Raw genomic sequence first — 18,555 nt, 5'->3', positions numbered from 1 at the left:
GTAGAAACCATTCTATAAAGGAATGCAAATGTTCACTTTCCTTTACAAAATCCTAGTCTAACGGCTTAAGCACTTAAGCCAGCCATACAGGTAGAATGGGTTTTTAAATATTAGATAAGTAGTCTTCCTGTAGTGTGTACTTGATATATATTTATAGATGTGGAAAGCTAGTGTGCATGCACGTATATAATAAATATAAACCTCTTTGGTTGTACCGCAGAATCCATGGCCCTTGACCCTTTAAAATTACTCTCATAGCAAAATGTTCATATAGAGGATATGCAAAGCTAACACTTTTGTTTTTGTACCCACATTATTCTCCTAGAAGATGGTCCTGTTACTTTTGTTAGCTGGTTGCGAACGAGTAGTTTTAAAGGTACACGTCTGTCTCTTGAACAACATAAGTCTTCCCTGCGATTTCAGCGCGAAATGTTTCCCCATTTTAACGTGGTAGAACGTCCCTTACAGCACAGGGAGGCGCAGCCGTTCATATTAAACCTCCTCCTTGCTCGGTACCAAAATTCGTACCATAAACTCTCTTCCGGAGACACCCACGAGACGGCAGTGGTAGCAGTTGGCCAATTTCAACTCCGTGCATCCATCTGTGCGTGACGTTGCAGACACAGCATGCGGAAGTACCAGGGGAATGATCCGACGGGCCTATAGAGGCAGAGTCAAGTGCAAAGACAGGAATGGAAAAACCAAACTCCTTATAACCCCTTCCCACTCTACTTTCCAGTTTTAGTGCGCATGCGACTAAGAGGCGCATGAGCCGCCGGTAGCGTCTCGCAAGCGGTACCGGGTACGTCACTTCCTCCTGGCTCAAAGGCGCTTCCTGGAGCCGGATGGTGAATAGTGGCGGTAGCGCTGCCTCTTCTTTTCCCCATCCTCCCTCCTCCTCGCTGTCGTCCTCCGGCAGCGGGGCCCCGGTGCAGCGCCCCAGTCGGCTGCCGCTCGGCCTCTTGCCCCGGCATTTGCCGCAAGAGGGAGCCGCGCCCCCGAGGGCAGACATGGCGGCAGCCGCTGCGGCCTCGGACTGGCTGGTGTTCCGGGACGGCTGCCTGCGCTGCGACGACGAGGGCCTGTGCAGCCTCTCTTACCACCCGGCGCTCAACGCTATTCTAGCTGTCTGCAGTGGAGGAGGCATCAAAGTCATTGACGGTACCTCGGGGGCTGTGCTTCAGGCCTCTGCTCTGCATGGTGAGTTTAGCTTCCTTTGAAGGGGGAGACCGCGGTCCGTCAGGAAAAATGAGAGAGAGAGGCGAAAAGTTGTGGAGTTCTCGCTTTTCTTTTTGTTTTTATTCTTTGTTGCCCCCATATTCCTTGGGGAAAACGTTGCCAACCGTTTCCTAGACCTCGGTAACGAGAAGAAGTGTGGAAATGATCCAGGAACAAAAATAGAAATTGCCTTTTGGTGGGATTATAGTAATCTAACTGTTTGTGAAGGTTTGTTTGTGTTTATATCATTTTCTGTCTTCAAATTCTCAACAAGAAATAAACCAAAAAAGAACCACCCCCCCAAAAAACAGCGGAACAGAAGGAAAACCTTTCAGTTGTTTAGGATCATATTGTGAACTGTTGTTTCACATAGTATTGCCTTTCCAGTATTGATTTGGAGATCTTGCTGGGTAACCTGGGCCATTGGTTTAAGGTACTTTTAGTTTATTTTCTTTTAAACGTATTATCGTTGAGGATTTCAGCAGGACTTTGAAGCAAGTAAGATGTTTCATAATTTTAAATATTGAAACATTTGGCTTCTTGTTCAGTTCTGAAAATTTGCCTTGCAAACATTGAGTTCTGGGATTTGGAGGGCATTCTCTGTTGTCTGGATGTACACTGGGTTTTGAAGCTGAAGCATTATTTTGCAATCATTAAGCTTTTTCTTTTTGTCAAGATCAACTACCAAGGGGCTGCTTTGTAGAAATGGATTTCTACTGTGTCGTTTCATAATCTGCATTTCTCTTGCAACATCTGATTTAAGTGATGGATATCTGGCTATAGATTAAAATATTTCTAAAGTAGTTCCCATGACTTTGTATACTTTACATGTTGGTAACATACTTGAATCTTATGGTCTACTAAAGTGCATTAAAATCTGGGCTTAGCGTGTTTTAATATGAGACTTTCCTGTGTGTTAAGCCCAGATTTAATGCTGCACTTTGTAGGGTGTTTCTTTTTATTCTTTTTGTAGGTCTGTGCTGTTGTCATTACTGCTTGATACCTGCAAAAAACTAATGTGGGAGCACTTACCACTAGAGAATGATGGGCAGGGACGGGGAAAAACTTTGTCCCTGTGCCATTTTCTACTATGAAGTCTGTTAATGGACTGCATTGTTGTTTATGTTTGAGTGATGCAGACAATATTTTTAATTTTTGGAAAAACAAGCAAACATGCTGGCAACAACTAACAAAACTTGCATGGGGGATCCTGTATATCCTGCTACCATCACAACTTCTAAGAAGACATCTTCTATTGCAGGAAGGACTGTGGAAGACAGAACAGCTAGACTGAATCCTGAGATTGTTGATGGCTTCTTATTCATCCACAGTGCTTCATAGGGCATATTTCTCCTCTAGGGCATACAGAATGGGTTGTATTTTGTACTCCTGGATATTTTAACAGTGTGGATTAGGATTCCTTGGGGTAGTAGAAATCAGCTATTGTTGGGGTTGAAAGAGTAGAGGGGTGGTGGTGAGGAGGGTTATTATAGATGCTCATGTTGTTATTTGTAATTTATACACAAAAGTTGCACAGCATATTCCTTTTTAAACTTTAATAAAAAGATTTAAATATAAAATAATTGTTCGAGACTTCTGCAGATGAAGACATAGCCCATGGGGACAGGACGGAGACAGAACCTGCTGGGATGGGGTGGAGATGGAGAGAGAATCCACGAGGATGGGGACAAACTTTGTCCTCGTGTCATTCTCTACTTACCACCTCCTATTTTGGAGGCACTAAGTGCTCCCAAATTAACCCTGAATTATCCAGTTAGCATGTGTTAATCCTAAAGTGCTCGCTAGATAATGTGGGAACGCCCACTCTTTGCCCATGACATGACCCCTTTTAAAAATATTCTCCAAAAAATAGGTGATGAGTGGAATACCACATGCTAAAAGGCAAAATACTGCATAACTCTTAACGTGTTTTGCAGTAGCCTCTTGATGTGTACTTATTGAGGGGTCCTTTTACTAAGGTGAGCTAACAGATTTAGCGCTCTGATAAGATGACCATAGGACTATAATGAGCTGCTTCTTTACCACACCTTAGTAAAAGGACCCCAAAGGGTTTAACACACTTTAGTAAAAGGGTCCCTTAGTGATTTAAAGTAAGTGTGTGCAGATATTGCGCTGAACTAGGTGTTGTGAACAGAATGTAGTGTGTGTGGGTTTTTGTTATTGTTTTGTTTCATTCCCTTTCTCTAAGTAGTGTGAGAATCAGAGAAGCCACAGAGCCCAGAATGCAGGGGGGAAGAGAGAAAAGCCAGAGTGGAAAAACTACAGATCCTAGAATACATTGTGGGAGGGGAGGAGGCAGGAGCGTAGAGAACACAGATTTCAGACTGCCTGGAAGAATAGGAGAGAGGAGGACAAAGGAGTACCTGAGCTGCAGGAGAGGAAAGCAGAGGGGGCTGATTGGGAGATGGAATCAGCTGAGGAGAGGGTGGAACACCTGAGGGAGGGGGTGGAGAATGGGGGGATGGAATGGGAGGAGTTGGAGCAGGTAGGAGGAGAAGGTGTGGAAGAGGAAATGGAGGTGGGAGAGGAAGTGGCTGGAGAAGAAGAGTGACTTCTAGAGGAGCCCAAAAGTATCAAGAAAAGAATAATAGTCAGGAGAGATCCGGCGGGTGGATGTCAAGAGGTAAAGTGTTGACAAATGAGGGTGGTGGATCTTTAAAGCCTGGCTAAGCCGTGCTGTGTAAAAAGCCTAGCTAAGCTGAACTGTTTGAGGCCTTGCTGAAGAGGGCGGTGTTTGAAAGCGGGGCTAGCTGAACTTTGGAGAGAAAGCCTGGCTAAGCTGGGCTGTGTTTAAAGCCTAGCTAAGTTGAACTGTTTTGAGGCCTTGCTGAAGAAGGCGGTGGGGGAAGGCCTGGCTAGCCGAACTGTGTTGGAAGCCTGACTAGCAGAACTGTGTTTAAAGCCTGACTGGCTGAACTTTGTTGAAAAGACTGGCAAGCTGAACTGTGTTGCCCCGCCTTGCTAGCGGAACTGTGTGACAGGGAGAGCGGACGAGTGTGGCGTCGGAAGCAGACAGCACGGATAAGGGAGAGAGACAATTACGCGGCCGAGAGGAGCGGCTGACAGTAGGTTTTCGTCACCAGTGTGTAGGTTAGCTATACTGAGGGTGCAGTTTAAGACCCACAACAGAAGTCCTCACCCAATTATTTATTAATGTAGTAGGGGTTTGTTTTTTCTTTTTAAAAACGTTATCTTCACTCTCAATAGTAAAACATAGAACAAAACAAAATCATGACATCTGAGGTCTTAAAAATGTTTGGATAAGTACATAAGTAATGCCACACTGGGAAAAGACCAAGGGTCCATCGAGCCCAGCATCCTGTCCACGACAGCGGCCAATCCAGGCCAAGGGCACCTGGCGAGCTTCCCAAACGTACAAACATTCTATACATGTTATTCCTGGAATTGTAGATAAAATGATTAATTATAAGTATTGCCATACTGGGACAGACCAAAGGTCCGTCAACCCCAGAATCCTGTTTCCAACAGTGGCCAATCCAGGTCTCAAATACCTGGCAAGATCTCAAAAATTGCAAAACATTTTATGCTGCTTATCCCAGAAATAAGCAGTGGAGTTTCCCCAAGTCCATTTTACTAATGGTCTATGGACTTTTCCTTTAAGAAGCCGGCCAAATCTTTTTAAAAACCCGTTAAGTTAACCGCCGTTACCACATTCTCTGGCAATGAATTCCAGAGTTTAGTTACACGTTGAGTGAAGAAAAATTTTCTCTGATTCGTTTTAAATTTACTACTTTGTAGCTTCATCGAATGCCTTCTAGTCCTAGTATTTTTGGAAAGAGTAAACAGAAGCTTCACATCTACCCTCTCCACTCATTATTTTATAGACCTCTATCATATCTCTTCTCAGCCGTCTTTTCTCCAAGCTGAAGAGCCCTAGCCATTTTAGCCTTTCATTTCATAGGGAAGTTGTCCCATCCCCTTTATCATTTTTGTCGCCCTTCTCTGCACCTTTTCTAATTCCACTATATCTTTTTTTGAGATGCGGCGACCAGAATTGAACACAATATTCGAGGTGTGACCTCCTTCCAGTCTGCTCTTTTACTTGCCAAACAGGACTATTACATCCACTTGACTAATTCTCTTGGCTCAAACCTTCGTTGTCTCTTTGCCACACTGAACTCTCTCCTCAAAGTGCCTTCACCTCCAACCCACCCTTCACTTCCCCCCAGACTCTGGCTGAGTTCTTTCATGATAAGGTTCACAAGATTAAAGTTGAATTCTTAACCAGGTCACTTCCACCTTTCCTTCCCTTAGTCCATTCTCTCAACCCTCCTACCCCTGCCTCCTTTTCTTCCTTTTCTGAAATCACTGAAGAGGAAACTACACATCTTCTTTCCTCCTCGAAACTAACTACCTGTTCCTCTGATCCTATTCCCACCCATCTACTTAACACTATCTCTCCTACTGTCATTCCTTTTATCTGTCTTTCACTGTCCACTGTGACTGTTCCTGATGCCTTCAAACATGCCGTAGTCACACCACTCCTTTAAAAACCTTCATTGGACCTTACCTGTCCTTCCAACTATCGCCCCATCTCCCTCCTCCCTTTCCTATCCAAGATACTTGAACGTGCTGTTCACCGCCGTTGCCTTAACTTTCTTTCATCTCAAGCTATCCTTGATCCACTTCAATCTGGCTTTCGCCCCCTTCATTCAACTGAAACAACGCTTACTAAAGTCTCCAATGATCTGTTAGATCTAGCCAGATCCTAAGGTCTCTATTCTATCCTCATCCTTCTCGATCTATCTGCTGCTTTTGACACTGTTGATCACAGCCTACTCCTTGATACGCTGTCCTCACTTGGATTTCAGGGCTCTGTTCTTTCCTGGTTTTCTTCTTATCTCTCTCAACGTACCTTTAGTGTATATTCTAGTGGATCCTCTTCTACTTCTATCCCACTGTCAGTTGGTGTACCTCAGGGATCTGTCCTGGGACCTCTTCTCTTCTCCATCTATACTTCTTCCTTTGGTACTCTGATCTCATCCCATGGTTTTCAGTATCATCTTTACGCTGATGACTCCCAGATCTACCTCTCCACACCAGAAATCTCATCCAAACTCCAGGCCAAAGTATCAGCCTGCCTGTCTGACATTGCTGCCTGGATGTCTCAGTGCCATCTGAAACTAAACATGACCAAGACTGAGCTTCTTATCTTTCCCCCTAAACCAACCTCTCCTCCTCCCCCATTCTCTATTTCTGTGGATAGCACTCTCATTCCTCCTGTCTCATCAGCTCGTAACCTTGGGGTTATCTTCGACTCCTCCCTCTCCTTCTCTGCACTTATTCAACAGACTGCTAAAACCTGTCGTTTCTTTCTCTATAATATCAGCAAAATTCGCCCTTTCCTTTCTGAGCACACTACCAGAACCCTCATCCACGCTCTTATCACCTCTCGCTTAGACTATTGCAACTTGCTTCTCACAGGTGTTTTAGCCATCTCTCTCCTCTTCAATCTGTTCAAAATTCTGCTGCACGATTAATATTCCACCAGTGTTGTTATGCTCATATTAGCCCTCTCCTCAAGTCACTTCACTGGCTTCCTATCCGTTTCCGCATACAGTTCAAACTCCTCTTATTGACCTATAAGTGCATTCACTCTGCAGCTCCTCAGTACCTCTCCACTCTCATCTCTCCCTACATTCCTCCCTGGGAACTCCGTTCACTGGGTAAATCTCTCTTATCTGCATCCTTCTCCTCCACTGCTAACTCCAGACTCCGTTCCTTTTATCTTGCTGCACCATATGCCTGGAATAGACTTCCGGTACGTCAAGCTCCATCTATGACCGTCTTTCAAATCTAAGCTAAAAGCCCACCTTTTTGATGCTGCTTTTAACTCCTAACCTTTGTTCACTTGTTCAGAACTCTTATTTTATCATCTTCACTTTAATATTCCCTTATCTCTTGTTTGTCCTGTCTGTCCTAATTAGATTGTAAGCTCTGTTGAGCAGGGACTCTCTCTTCATGTTCAAGTGTACAGCGCTGCACACGTCTAGTAGCGCTATAGAAATAAGTAGTAGTAGGCGTGTTCGCACCATGGGGCGATAGGCATTATAATGACCTCATTTTTGTTTTCCATTCATTTCCTAGTAATACCTAACATTCTAATTGCTTTCTAGCTGCAGCAGCACACCGAGCGGAAGGTTTCAACTTATCAACGGTGACACCTAGATCTTTTCTTGGTCTGTGACTCCTAACGTGGAACTTTGCATATGTAGCTGTAATTCGGGTTCCTCTTTCCCACATGCATCACATTGCAATTGTTTTCCTCAGAAGCCTATACACAATTCTCTCATATTTGAGAGGTGATGAAAATTTGACTGGATTCTGAAGCCAAAATAAAAAACACTGAGCTCTGCATTGTAACCTCTATGAAAAAATAAATGCACCTAAGCTTTAGCAGTAACTGAGGTGTGAGACAACCAGCAGCCAGCTCTTTTTAAATTACAGACATATATAAAGTTTCAGATGGTGGGTTTGCGGTACTTTATGAGCATGATTGTGCATGCAAAAAAGTTTTATAGGCACAGTGACATGAGTTTACATCCTTGGATTTGATTTAAAACAAAAAAAAAAAAGCTTGGGCTTTATGTTCAGTCATTTTTATTAATAACAATGCTTAACTGATAAACCACAAGGTCAATACAATGATATGAGTCCAGAGAAAAGCAATATTAATATAATACATTATATCAACCTACAATGAAATGAACCACTTTCCTCTGCTACCCATCCATTCCCAACCCTTCCTGCCATCCTGAGTCAAACAATGTACAGTTTTCATCCCCAGCGAAGTCCACAAACTTGTTTCCATTGTCTCGTGAGATGAAATCTTCAGAGTAGACTTCAACAACCTATTGACCTGTTATCTTAGTAAGCTTAGAGTAAAGAAGAAAAACAAAGATCTGAAAACCCATCTTAGAGTCCACGATATCGGCCTACCAACCCTATCCCTCCCCAAGCGAGCTGCATCAGAAATTCAAAATATGTCTTCGCCCTCCAGAGGGCAAAGTTAACCACAGAGGTTCCCATTCACAAAATCTAGCTCCTGGAACACTATCCAAGAATCGAACGCTACATCTGTACAATCTCATTTGTTGGATTAGCTGTGATCTCCAGAGAAACAGAGGGGGGTCCCTGATCTGACATCCACGATCTTAAAATAGTAGTGAACCCAAAAAATATAGCCAACTGCACAAATGTTTTAAAACCCAGAGGTGGAGCTGTTGTACTGCTGTATTTATAGAAGAGAAGCAAAGGGTGATACACCAGAGTACAACCCCATTGTTGAGCCACTGAGTGTAAAAGACTTCCCCAGAATTGTTTAACTAGAGGATACAACCAAAACATGTGTCCCAGCGTGGCAAACTCACTCCCACATTTGGGACAAGATCCGTCACAGAATTCAATTACTTGAGATGCTCTTTTAGGTGACATATATACATTCTTAAAGAAATCTGTACAGCTTCTCGCACTGGGGGACTGACAGTCTCATCAAGTACAGATAAACTGTCACTGCACAGCCCAAATCCTCCGTCCAACTACGGCCAAGCGCACATAGTCCAGTTCTGTGGCAGTGTCCTTCAATTGCTGATGGTGAAATTTTAATGGTACAAATTGCTGAGCCCCCAAAGAATACATCAGCAACATCTTCTGTCAAGTCTGTCCAATGTAAGGTGGACATGTAATGTCGTAATTGTAGGTAGGCAAACTGTTGACCCACTGCTATTCCAAATTCCTCACAGAGTTCAGATAGAGGCTTCAATTGCCCCATCTCATTTATCACCTGAGCCAAGTAAATTATCCCTTTATGTGCCCAACGACTAAAGGCACTTCCCCCTGTCCCGGGGGAAAGGCTGGATTATTACATATAGGAAGTAAGGCAGTAGTTTCTGCCGTGAAATTATGCCTCTTACATAGCCATCTCCAGGTGGCTCTGAGCGAGTATAATAAGGGATGTCTCCTAAAAGCATGAAGTGGCAGTCTATTTCCTACATGTAGAAGATAACTAAAATGTACCCCTGAGAAAAGAGACACCTCTGCAGCAGTTATGGAGAATTCTGAAGTGCCTCGAAACCAATCGTTCATGTGCCGCATTGCACAAGCGATTGAGAGAAATTGTATACTTAATAGACCCATCCCTCCATGCTCCTTCGGTGTAGAGATCATTTTCAATGGAAATCTAGGCCGTTTGCCTTTCCATATATATTTTTGAATTAGTCTGTTAAATATTTTTGTTTTATTTGTAACACTTATACCCCACGCTTTACCACTTATTAGCAGGTTCAGTGCGGCTTACATAATATAACAGGTTTACAAGATAACATATAATGGATAACAGCTGTAATATATTGTATAAGAGGTGGACAATTAGATGTGGGTAAGTAAGATGGGTAAGGGAGGAGGGTGGTAGAGGTAGGGAATGGGAGAGGGAGTATATTGGGATGGTGTGTTGTTAATTAAGCAAGAATGTATAATGAGGGTTGGAAGGGAGATAAATTCAGAAAGGATTAAGTAGGGAAGCATATTTCAAGTTCTGTCTTATAGTCTAATCCGGGTAGCATAGATGGACTTCTAATTTGTCAAGTCATTTGTATAGGCTTGCTTGACGAGGTAAGTTTTTAGCAGCTTCCGGAAGGGTAAGTGGTCATTCATTATACGAATAGATCTTGGTAAGGCGTTCCAGAGTTGGCTGCCTATGACGGAGAAGTTGGATGCATAATGTTTTGTATTTAATTCCTTTACAGTTGGGAAGATGTAAATTTAGAAAAGTACGAGAAGATCTAGAGCCGTTCCTGGGTGGAAGGTCAATCAGATTGTACATGTAGCTTGGGGATTCTCCTTAGATAATCTTATGAATCAGTGTGTGTACTTTGAAATTAATTCGTTCCACAACAGGGAGCCAATGAAGCTTTACACGGAGAGGTGTTGCGCTCTCAAACCTTGACTTACCAAAAATAAGTCTGGCTGCCGTGTTCTGGGGGGTTTGGAGTTTTTTCATGATTTGTGCCTTGCATCCAATGAAAATGCTATTGCAGTAGTCAACATGGGTAAGTACAGTGGATTGGACCAAATTGCGGAAGGTTTTTAAGGGAAGATAGGGTTTCACGCGCTTCAGCATCCACATAATGTTAAACATTTTCTTTGTCGTAGCTTTTGCGTGATTTTCCAGAGTTAGATGTTTGTCTAATAATACTCGTAAAATTTTTAGATATGGGTGTTGAGTGTAGTTAGAGTGAGTGTAGAGTACTGGGATGTAAGGATTAAACATTGTGTTTTCTCCTTATTCAATTTCATTTTAAAAGCGTTGGCCCAAGAGGCTAAGATGTTTATTCCATTGAGTATTTTATCGGAGATTTCTGCTAAGTTGGATTTGAAGGGGATGAAAATAGTAACATCATCTGCATAAATGAAGGGATTGAGGCCAAACTTAGATAGGGACTTGGCTAGAAGGATCATCATAAGGTTGAAGAGGATCGGGGAAAGAGGTGATCCTTGGGGTACCCTGCATTTTGATGACCAGGGAGACGAGGTTGATGTGGTTGATTTGATTCGATAGGATCTTGAGGTGATGAAACCTTTTATCCATTTGATGATGATTCCGCCGATTCCAAGTTTGTCAAGTAACTTTGTATGGATATCATGATTCACCATGTCAAATGCACTAGATAAGTCAAATTGCAAAAGGAGGATGTTGTTTCCAAATGATATTTCATTTTTAAATTTGGATATTAAGGTGAGTAATACCGTTTCTGTGTTGTGGGCAGGTCGAAAGCCCGATTGCGATTCATGAAGGATGGAGAACTTTTGTATGAACTCGTTGAGTTGGGAGGTTTCTCTGTTTTCCAGCAGTTTGATCAATAGAGGGATAGAAGCCACAGGACGGTAATTGGTGATGTCATCTGCTGGTTTCTTAGTGTTTTTTGGTATAGGTGTAAGTAGTATGTCACCATGTTCGTAGGGGAAGGATCCCTGTTGAAGGAGGAAGTTAAAGTGAGTGGTGAGGTTTGAAATAAAGCGTGCAGGTGCGTTTTCCATTAGATAGTTGGGGCATGGGTCAAGGTGGCAATGTGATTTTGAGAGTTTGGATTTTGTTGTGGAAATTTCAGTGGTAAGAAGGGTGAAGTTTGTCCAGGAGCGGTCAGCAGGAGTTTCGTCCATGTCTGGGTCCAGTTCGTCAAGAAAGCTATCAATGCTGGAATTGTCTTGGGGGATTTTGTTGCACAGGTTGATGATTTTATCTTTAAAGTATTTGGCTAGTTGGTCAACAGATGGGCAGTTTGAGGATGATGTTGTGATTGGGTCGGTGTTGAGATTCTTTATAAGTTGATATTGTTTTCTTATGTCCCAGTAGTTGTAATTTTCCTTGTGTAATATCTTTTGGCTTGCTTGATGGCCTTATATAGTTTCTTTGTGACTGTTTCCATGTATTGAAGGTGATGTTGTTTCTTGATTTACACCAAATCTTTTCAAGTTTCCTGGTTTGTGACTTGAGATTTTTTAAAAATGTCATTAAACCATGGAGAAGGGTTGCTTCTCCGTAAAGTTTTAGAATGTAAAGGGGTAATTTCAACCAAAATGATCTTGCACCTATTGTCCCATTCTGTAAGGAAGTGATTTGAATAGGGAGTTTTTGACCAGTCATTGTAATAGATTTGGTGCCAAAAAGTTTCCTTGTCGATCTGTCCTCTGGTGTTGATTGTTAAGGGTTCACATGCTATAGTGTGGTTATTTTTACACCAGTATAAAGATAAATTTGCTTTATAATGGTCAGACCAAGGTGAAGCAGACCAGCAAATATCTGATAACATTAATTTTTGGTTTGAAGTATGTTTGTAGGAGATGATAACAAGTGAGTGGCCTTTGATGTGAGTAGTTTGTATTGGAGGTAGGTCAAAGTCACATAATTGGAGGAAGTCAATACACTCTCGAGTATGGACAGATTTGGAGTCTTCTAAATGCAGATTCAAATCTCCAACTAATAATATATTGGAGCTGTTAACACATGCATTTGATATAAAGTCCATAAATATAGTTTGGCTATTGTTCCAGTTGTTGGGAGGTCTGTAAAAGTTAGATCTATGGATAAGTGCTATGCCTCCACCTCTCTTTTATCTTTTCTAGGTCAATGAGATATTTTATAGTCTGGGGGGCATAAGTCAAGTATAATGGGATCTTTTGGATCATGGACCCAGATTTCTGTGATGAAGAGTAGATCGAGATTGTCAGATGTAATCCAGTCTGTGATGGTTTGTTTTATTTACTGATCTAGCGTTGATGTATCCTACTCGTACAGGCAGATGCGGTTCAGTAGTTGAAAAAGAGGGGCAGATTAAGATAAGTTGTCTCTTATTAGGTGACTCCCTAACCTTCAAAAACAAGGGGCGATGCTGTAATAAATATAACCACTTGGGAGCAATTAGCATATTAAATAAAGCTATGCGTCCCCACAGTGAGATTGGTAATGCTTGCCACAGTGCCAACTTGTTTCTAGTCAGTTCTAAGAGAGGGTTAACATTTACTGCATATAAGGAAGCTAGGTCCCTTGGAATTAATGTACCTAGCTGAAATTCACCTCGCCAAGAATGCTTTAGTGATTCATCAATTGCTAGCGCACATGATTTTTGTAAATTTAATGAGAACCCCGACATAGCGCCATACTGTCCCACTATGTCTAACACATGTTGTAACGAGACCTGCGGTTCAGATTGAACCAGTAAAATATCATCTGCATAAGCTAAGGTCTTCACCTCCTTAGTATCAATGTTCACCCCTTGGATCTCTCTCAAGCCGTTCAACACCCTGATCAAAGGCTCCAGTGAGAGATCAAATAATAGAGGGCACAAGGGATAACCCTGTCTCTTTCCTCTCTGTATATTCTTTTCCCCTCTGACCCTCAGTCCCTGTGCAGCCTTGTTGGGATCCTGTTCCTGCCCTGTCCTATAAGTCCTGCCAGCCACTTGCAGCCAGGGTTCAACTCCTGGTGAAAGGTGGCCATGTGCAGGTGAAGTCTCAGTTTGTCAGAGTTCAGCCTTTCCTTCTTGGTGCCAATGATAACAGATGCCAGCCTTCTAGGCTGGGGAGTGCATTGGCAGGGAAGCTATGCGCAGGGTCTGTGGACACCCGTGGAAGCGGTGTGGTCCATCAATCGCTTGGAACTGAGAGCGATATTCCAGGCTCTTATGGCCTTTCAAAAGACTCTGAAGGGGCTTGCTGTCCGGGTTCTGTCAGACAACACAACAGCGGTGGCATACATAAATTGTCAGGGAGGCACTCTGTGCAGGGTCCTGGCTGCGGAGGCCGCTCAGATTTGCCACTGGGCCGAGCTACACCTGCAGCTTCTGTCGGCAGCTCACATAGCAAGTCAGAGCAACGTGCAAGCTGATTTTCTCAGCAGGCATCAAATCGACCCGGCGGAATGGAAACTGGCAAAAGAAGTTTTTTCTTCAGATTTGTGCCAAATGGGGGACTCCCGGAATGGATCTAATGGCGTCAAGTGCAAACGCCAAAGTACCTCGCTTTTTTCAGCAGAAGGAGAGATCCTCACTCGGCAGGGTTGGATGCTCTGGCTCAACCCTGGCCCTCGGAGCTCCTGTATGTGTTCCCTTCTTGGCCCTTGATAGGATGAGTCCTACTGCGGATTCGCCAACACCGAGGTCTGGTGATTCTCTTCGCTCCAGATTGGCCAAGGCGTCCGTGGAATGTGGACGCTCCAGTGCATTTGCCCCTGGTGCCGAACTTGTTGGTTCAGGGTCCGGTGTCTATGGAGGATCCCTGCCGATTTGGTTTTACGGCCTGGCTATTGAGAGGGCGCAATTGAGAGACCAGGGTTACTCTAACAAGGTCATCTCCACTCTCTTGCAGGCCCGCAAGCAGTCCACCTCTGCAGCTTATGCTTGGATCTGGCGCAAATTTGAGGTGTGGGGTGTTTCAAAGGCGATCACACCCACGTGGGCTACAGTCTCGACAGTGCTGGACTTTTTGCAGGAGGGCTTACAAAAAGGCCTGGCTTACAATTCCCTGCGGATGCAAGTGGCAGCAATCCATCTTAATTACTAGACAACTAAACCCTACCTGAACTAGACAAAACCGATGTCTCTACACTAGACAGATTAACCTACGCTATCAAGTATGATCACTACGAATTACACACCACCACTTTATCTCTTATGCCAGAAATGAACTTTCTATAGTTGATTTGTTTAAAATACTCTATAATCTACTCTATCATTTAGGAACTTCTATGTAACATCATCTACCATTTATGCACTCTAAAGCAATACCACTCTGTATTTCTTAACCCAGAAATTGCGATCGCCATTACGGCATAATGTAAGCCACATTGAGCCTGCAAATAGGTGGGAAAATGTGGGATACAAAAGCAATAAATAAAATCATGCTATCGAGGGAAAGTCGCTGGCTTGTCCCTTGCTGCTCATCCGGACATTGCCCGATTTCTCAGAGGGGTGCTTAGGCTCCATCCTCCTGTCCGGTTGCCCTGTCCGGCCTGGAACCTGGGGCTGGTGTTGAAGTCTCTTCAGTGTTCGCCCTTCGAGCCGCTTAAGCGAACTTCGGAAAAGGATGTGACTCTCAAGACAGTCTTTTTGGTGGCCATTACATTGGCTAGACGTGGGTCTGAGCTGCAGGCGCAGTCCTGTCGGGACCCTTTTCTGCAATTCTCGGAGTCCGGAGTAACGGTATGTACAATGCCTTCCTTCCTGCCTAAGGTGGTTTCAGCGTTTCACCTGAACCAGCCCATTTTTCTTCCTTCCTTTTCTAGGGAAGAGTTCCCGGACTCCTTTGGGCAGTTACATCTTCTGGATGTCCGCAGGGCGCTGTTGCAGTATCTACAGATGTCAAATGACTTCAGGACTTCTGATCGCCTTTTTGTCTTGTTGCCAGGTCCTCGGCATGGAGGCCACTATAGCCCATTGGCTCAAGGAAGTCATTTTTTCTGCATATCTGCTTTGAGGTCGGTCTCCGCCTGAAGCGTTTAAGGCACATTCCACGAGAGCGATTTCCTCCTCGTGGGCTGAAACTGGTTCACTCTCTCTTCATGTCACGGTTGTGCCCATGTTTCGTGCTCTCCTTCCTCTCGCCACCTGGTGGCTGCAGTGAACTGTCTGGTTATTGTCACCCGTTCTAGATTTCAGGACAGTCCAGTCCGGATCTTCCAGACTGCCAGACTTGCTCTGTTTGTTTGAACCTGCACAGCACCCATAGTTGCCTGGTGATTGCTGCAGCTTGAACCTCAGCTGCTGCTGGGCTTATTAGCCATTCTGAAATCTTTCTGCTTTGCCTTTGCATTGCCTAAGGCCCTGAGGTTTGTCAGTGTGCTGTGTGCAAGTCTGCCTAGTCTGGTTTTATTGTATTGATTCTTGCCTGAGTTTCTTGTCTGTTCTGGTTAGTCTGTGTGTAGTTTAGATTAGGTTGTTGCTTGTTCTTTATTCTTGTCTCTGAGTTGTAGTTTTGTGGTTAGTCTTTGTTTGTGTCTTTGTGGCTGCTCTGTAGCTTTCAGTTCTGTTGATCTGTGTTTTGTTTCCTCTTTTAGTGGCTGCTTGCAGCTTCCTGTCCTGTCCTTTAGCTTATCCTTTCCCTGCCTTGCTGTCCCTGTATATTCTTTTCCCCTCTGACCCTCAGTCCCTGTGTAGCCTTGTTGGGATCCTGTTCCTGCCCTGTCATATAAGTCCTGCCTGCTACTTGAAGCCAGGGGCTCAACTTCTGGTGAAAGGCGGCCATGTGCAGGTGAAGTCTCACTGCTTGTCAGAGTTCAGCCTTTCCTCTGGTGGGGAGTGGTTTTGCCTGCCGCTTCTCGGCAGTGGTCCAAGTGCTCACAAACCTAGTTCCAGCTTTGAAGCTCTAACACTTCAAGAGATCTGTAGTGCGGCTACTTGGGCTTCTCAGCTCTCATTTGTCCGGCATTATAGGTTGGATGTTGCAGCGAAGCAGGACGCTATTTTTGGAGCGCAAGTGCTGCTTGCGGTGTGGCCTGTTCCCACCCTATGTAGGAATTGCTTTTGTACATCCCAACCTAATAAGAGGAGTTTGTATTGTATGCCAGGTTAGTTTGAGGGTGTCCGATTCCACTAAGAGGAAAAAAACTTCCCCCTGCATATAATAACTATACCAAATGGAACCTCAAACCTCCAAACAAGGGACCATTCCAACGGAATTTAAACACACCTTGTATGATACGGAGTAGATTAATATCATAAGTTCCTCCCAAGAAGGAAAAAAAGAAAAAACACCCAGACGAAAAAACTCAAATTAACTGAGGTAAAAAACGAATGGGATGAAAAAACTCTTTCCTTCTTGTTCCTATAAATTGAATGAGCACCTAACTCAAACTAACCCGCCAAGACTACCCCCAGCCTTAAAAAAAGAGACTACCTATAGAGCACCCCGGGGGAAAATAGAAACACTCAAAGGAAAGTGTCAGGCAAGGATCCACCTACCTACCTAAACATATAAATTCCCAAAGCAGTAAAAGGATAAACCTAAAAATTACTTAGCTTGATTCAAACAGACTGCTTCACAAAAAACATTCCCCCGATAAGGTCTCCGGAGCCTTACAGCAAATCTTCAGCTGATGAAAAAACACCAGCCCTCCAAATCTTCAACCAGCAAACAGCGCCAGCCCTCCAACAAGAGTGCCTTGTTTCGCCAACCTTATGGCTGCATCCGGAAGGGCACTTACAATCCATCTTAGTCCATCTTATCAAGAGCAACAGACGACGCTGGAGACTAAACCTGAATCATATACAAGCCAAAGATGGAGCGTGAGCAGAACCTTCGAGATGAACTTAAATTTTAGCACTTGCTGTTACATCATCACGTAGTGACGTCCTCTTGTATCCAATCATATTTATTCAAGAGAATCAGGGAAACAGCCTGCCAAACTTACAACCACGTCCTGACGTAATGACGTCCTCATATATCTAGTTGTCCTAATCCTCCAAAATCCATAGCCACAGCTGTATCTCAATAATAGGCATTCCACTCAATGTTTTTATTCAAACCTTGAGGTGTAGCTGTTTTAAGTACATAAATCCAGTGCTGTTCCTTACACCACAGAATACTTTTACATCCCATCAGTTAATGGATTCATCTGCTGCTGATGACAAGGAAGGGAAAATTAGGTTCTTACCTTGGTAATTTTCTTTCCTTTAGTCACAGCAGATGAATCCATGATTCCTCCCTGTCTGACTTGTTTTTTTGTTCAGATCTTTCATGCAGATATAGATCTCATTGGGAGAAGTTGGATACCAGTTCTCAAAATTTCTACATGATGTTCTACTACAGGAGGTTGAGTTCATCCCTCCTTTTGTATGGTTATTGCTGCTGTTCTTCGTTTGTTCGCTGTGAGGAAAGTTTGTTATTATACCTTTATGGTTCACTCTGCTTTGGAAATCTCAAATACTGAAGGCAGTTGAGGGTAGCCGTCCAAGAGGCACTATGGTTTTTCAGTGTTCTCTATCTCCATCTGCTGGTAGGTGGATACAACCCATCAGTTAATGGATTCATCTGCTGTGACTAAAGGAAAGAAAATTACCAAGGTAAGAACCTAATTTTCCCTTCCAATTTTAGAGCTAAGGAGATAAAATCAAACAGAGAGGCTTCTTCATCTGAGAGAGAATAAGACATTACAAGAGATTTCCAAATAATGTGTTTCAAAGCTAAGGGTTCTGTATAATTTTCATGTATTTTGGATCAAACATCAATATAAAAGGTGTTTACATTATTGTAATCAAACAATATATGTTTAAAAAGGCATGGGATAAGCATGTGGGATCGCTTAGGAAAAGGAAGAATTAGGGGTTACAGAGGATGGGCCATATGGCCTTTATCTGTCGTCCTGTTTCTAAATGATCCTTTTTGTTTGGAACAGGACCAACACAAATTGGTAGGAGAAAATATGCTTTTAAACGATTTAATAGGGGTCCATAAGGCTCTGTTGAAGGAAGAACAGAGATTGAGTGATGGAGATTGAGTGATGGAGGAAGAGAGAGGAGATCTGGGGCCATAGAGTCAGAAAAGAGACCATTATTTATCTGGTAGTTGCTCACTAGAATCAGTTTCCCAAGCCTTCTGCAAAGAAGAGCTGAACTGTTTAGAGTGAGTTTGAAATACCTTATAAAATACTGAGGTAGAGTATTTACCAGAGTGGCGAGAGAAGGAAGTAAAACAGTACTATTTAAATTAGTATGAAGTATAGCCTTTTGTAGTCTGTGCCAGTTAAAAAGAAAAAAAAAATTTGAGGGAAAATTCTTGTTGCAATTGTGCAAATGATTTAAATTT

General features: G+C 43.3%; 1 protein-coding gene across 1 annotated transcript in view; it reads left to right on the top strand.

Moving 5' to 3' along the window:
* Positions 1-911: 911 nt before the first annotated feature.
* BIRC6 (baculoviral IAP repeat containing 6) overlaps positions 912-18,555 on the top strand; it is a 965,314-nt gene continuing 947,670 nt past the window's right edge. Inside the window, 1 exon segment of the mRNA XM_030196513.1 lies at positions 912-1,200. Within this exon segment, the coding sequence (XP_030052373.1) occupies positions 1,011-1,200 (190 nt within the window). The 5' untranslated portion in view covers positions 912-1,010.

Source organism: Microcaecilia unicolor, chromosome 3 (genome assembly GCF_901765095.1).
Source record: "Microcaecilia unicolor chromosome 3, aMicUni1.1, whole genome shotgun sequence".
Classification (NCBI taxonomy): Eukaryota; Metazoa; Chordata; class Amphibia; order Gymnophiona; family Siphonopidae; genus Microcaecilia; species Microcaecilia unicolor.
This window is presented reverse-complemented; position numbering and strand designations above follow the sequence as displayed.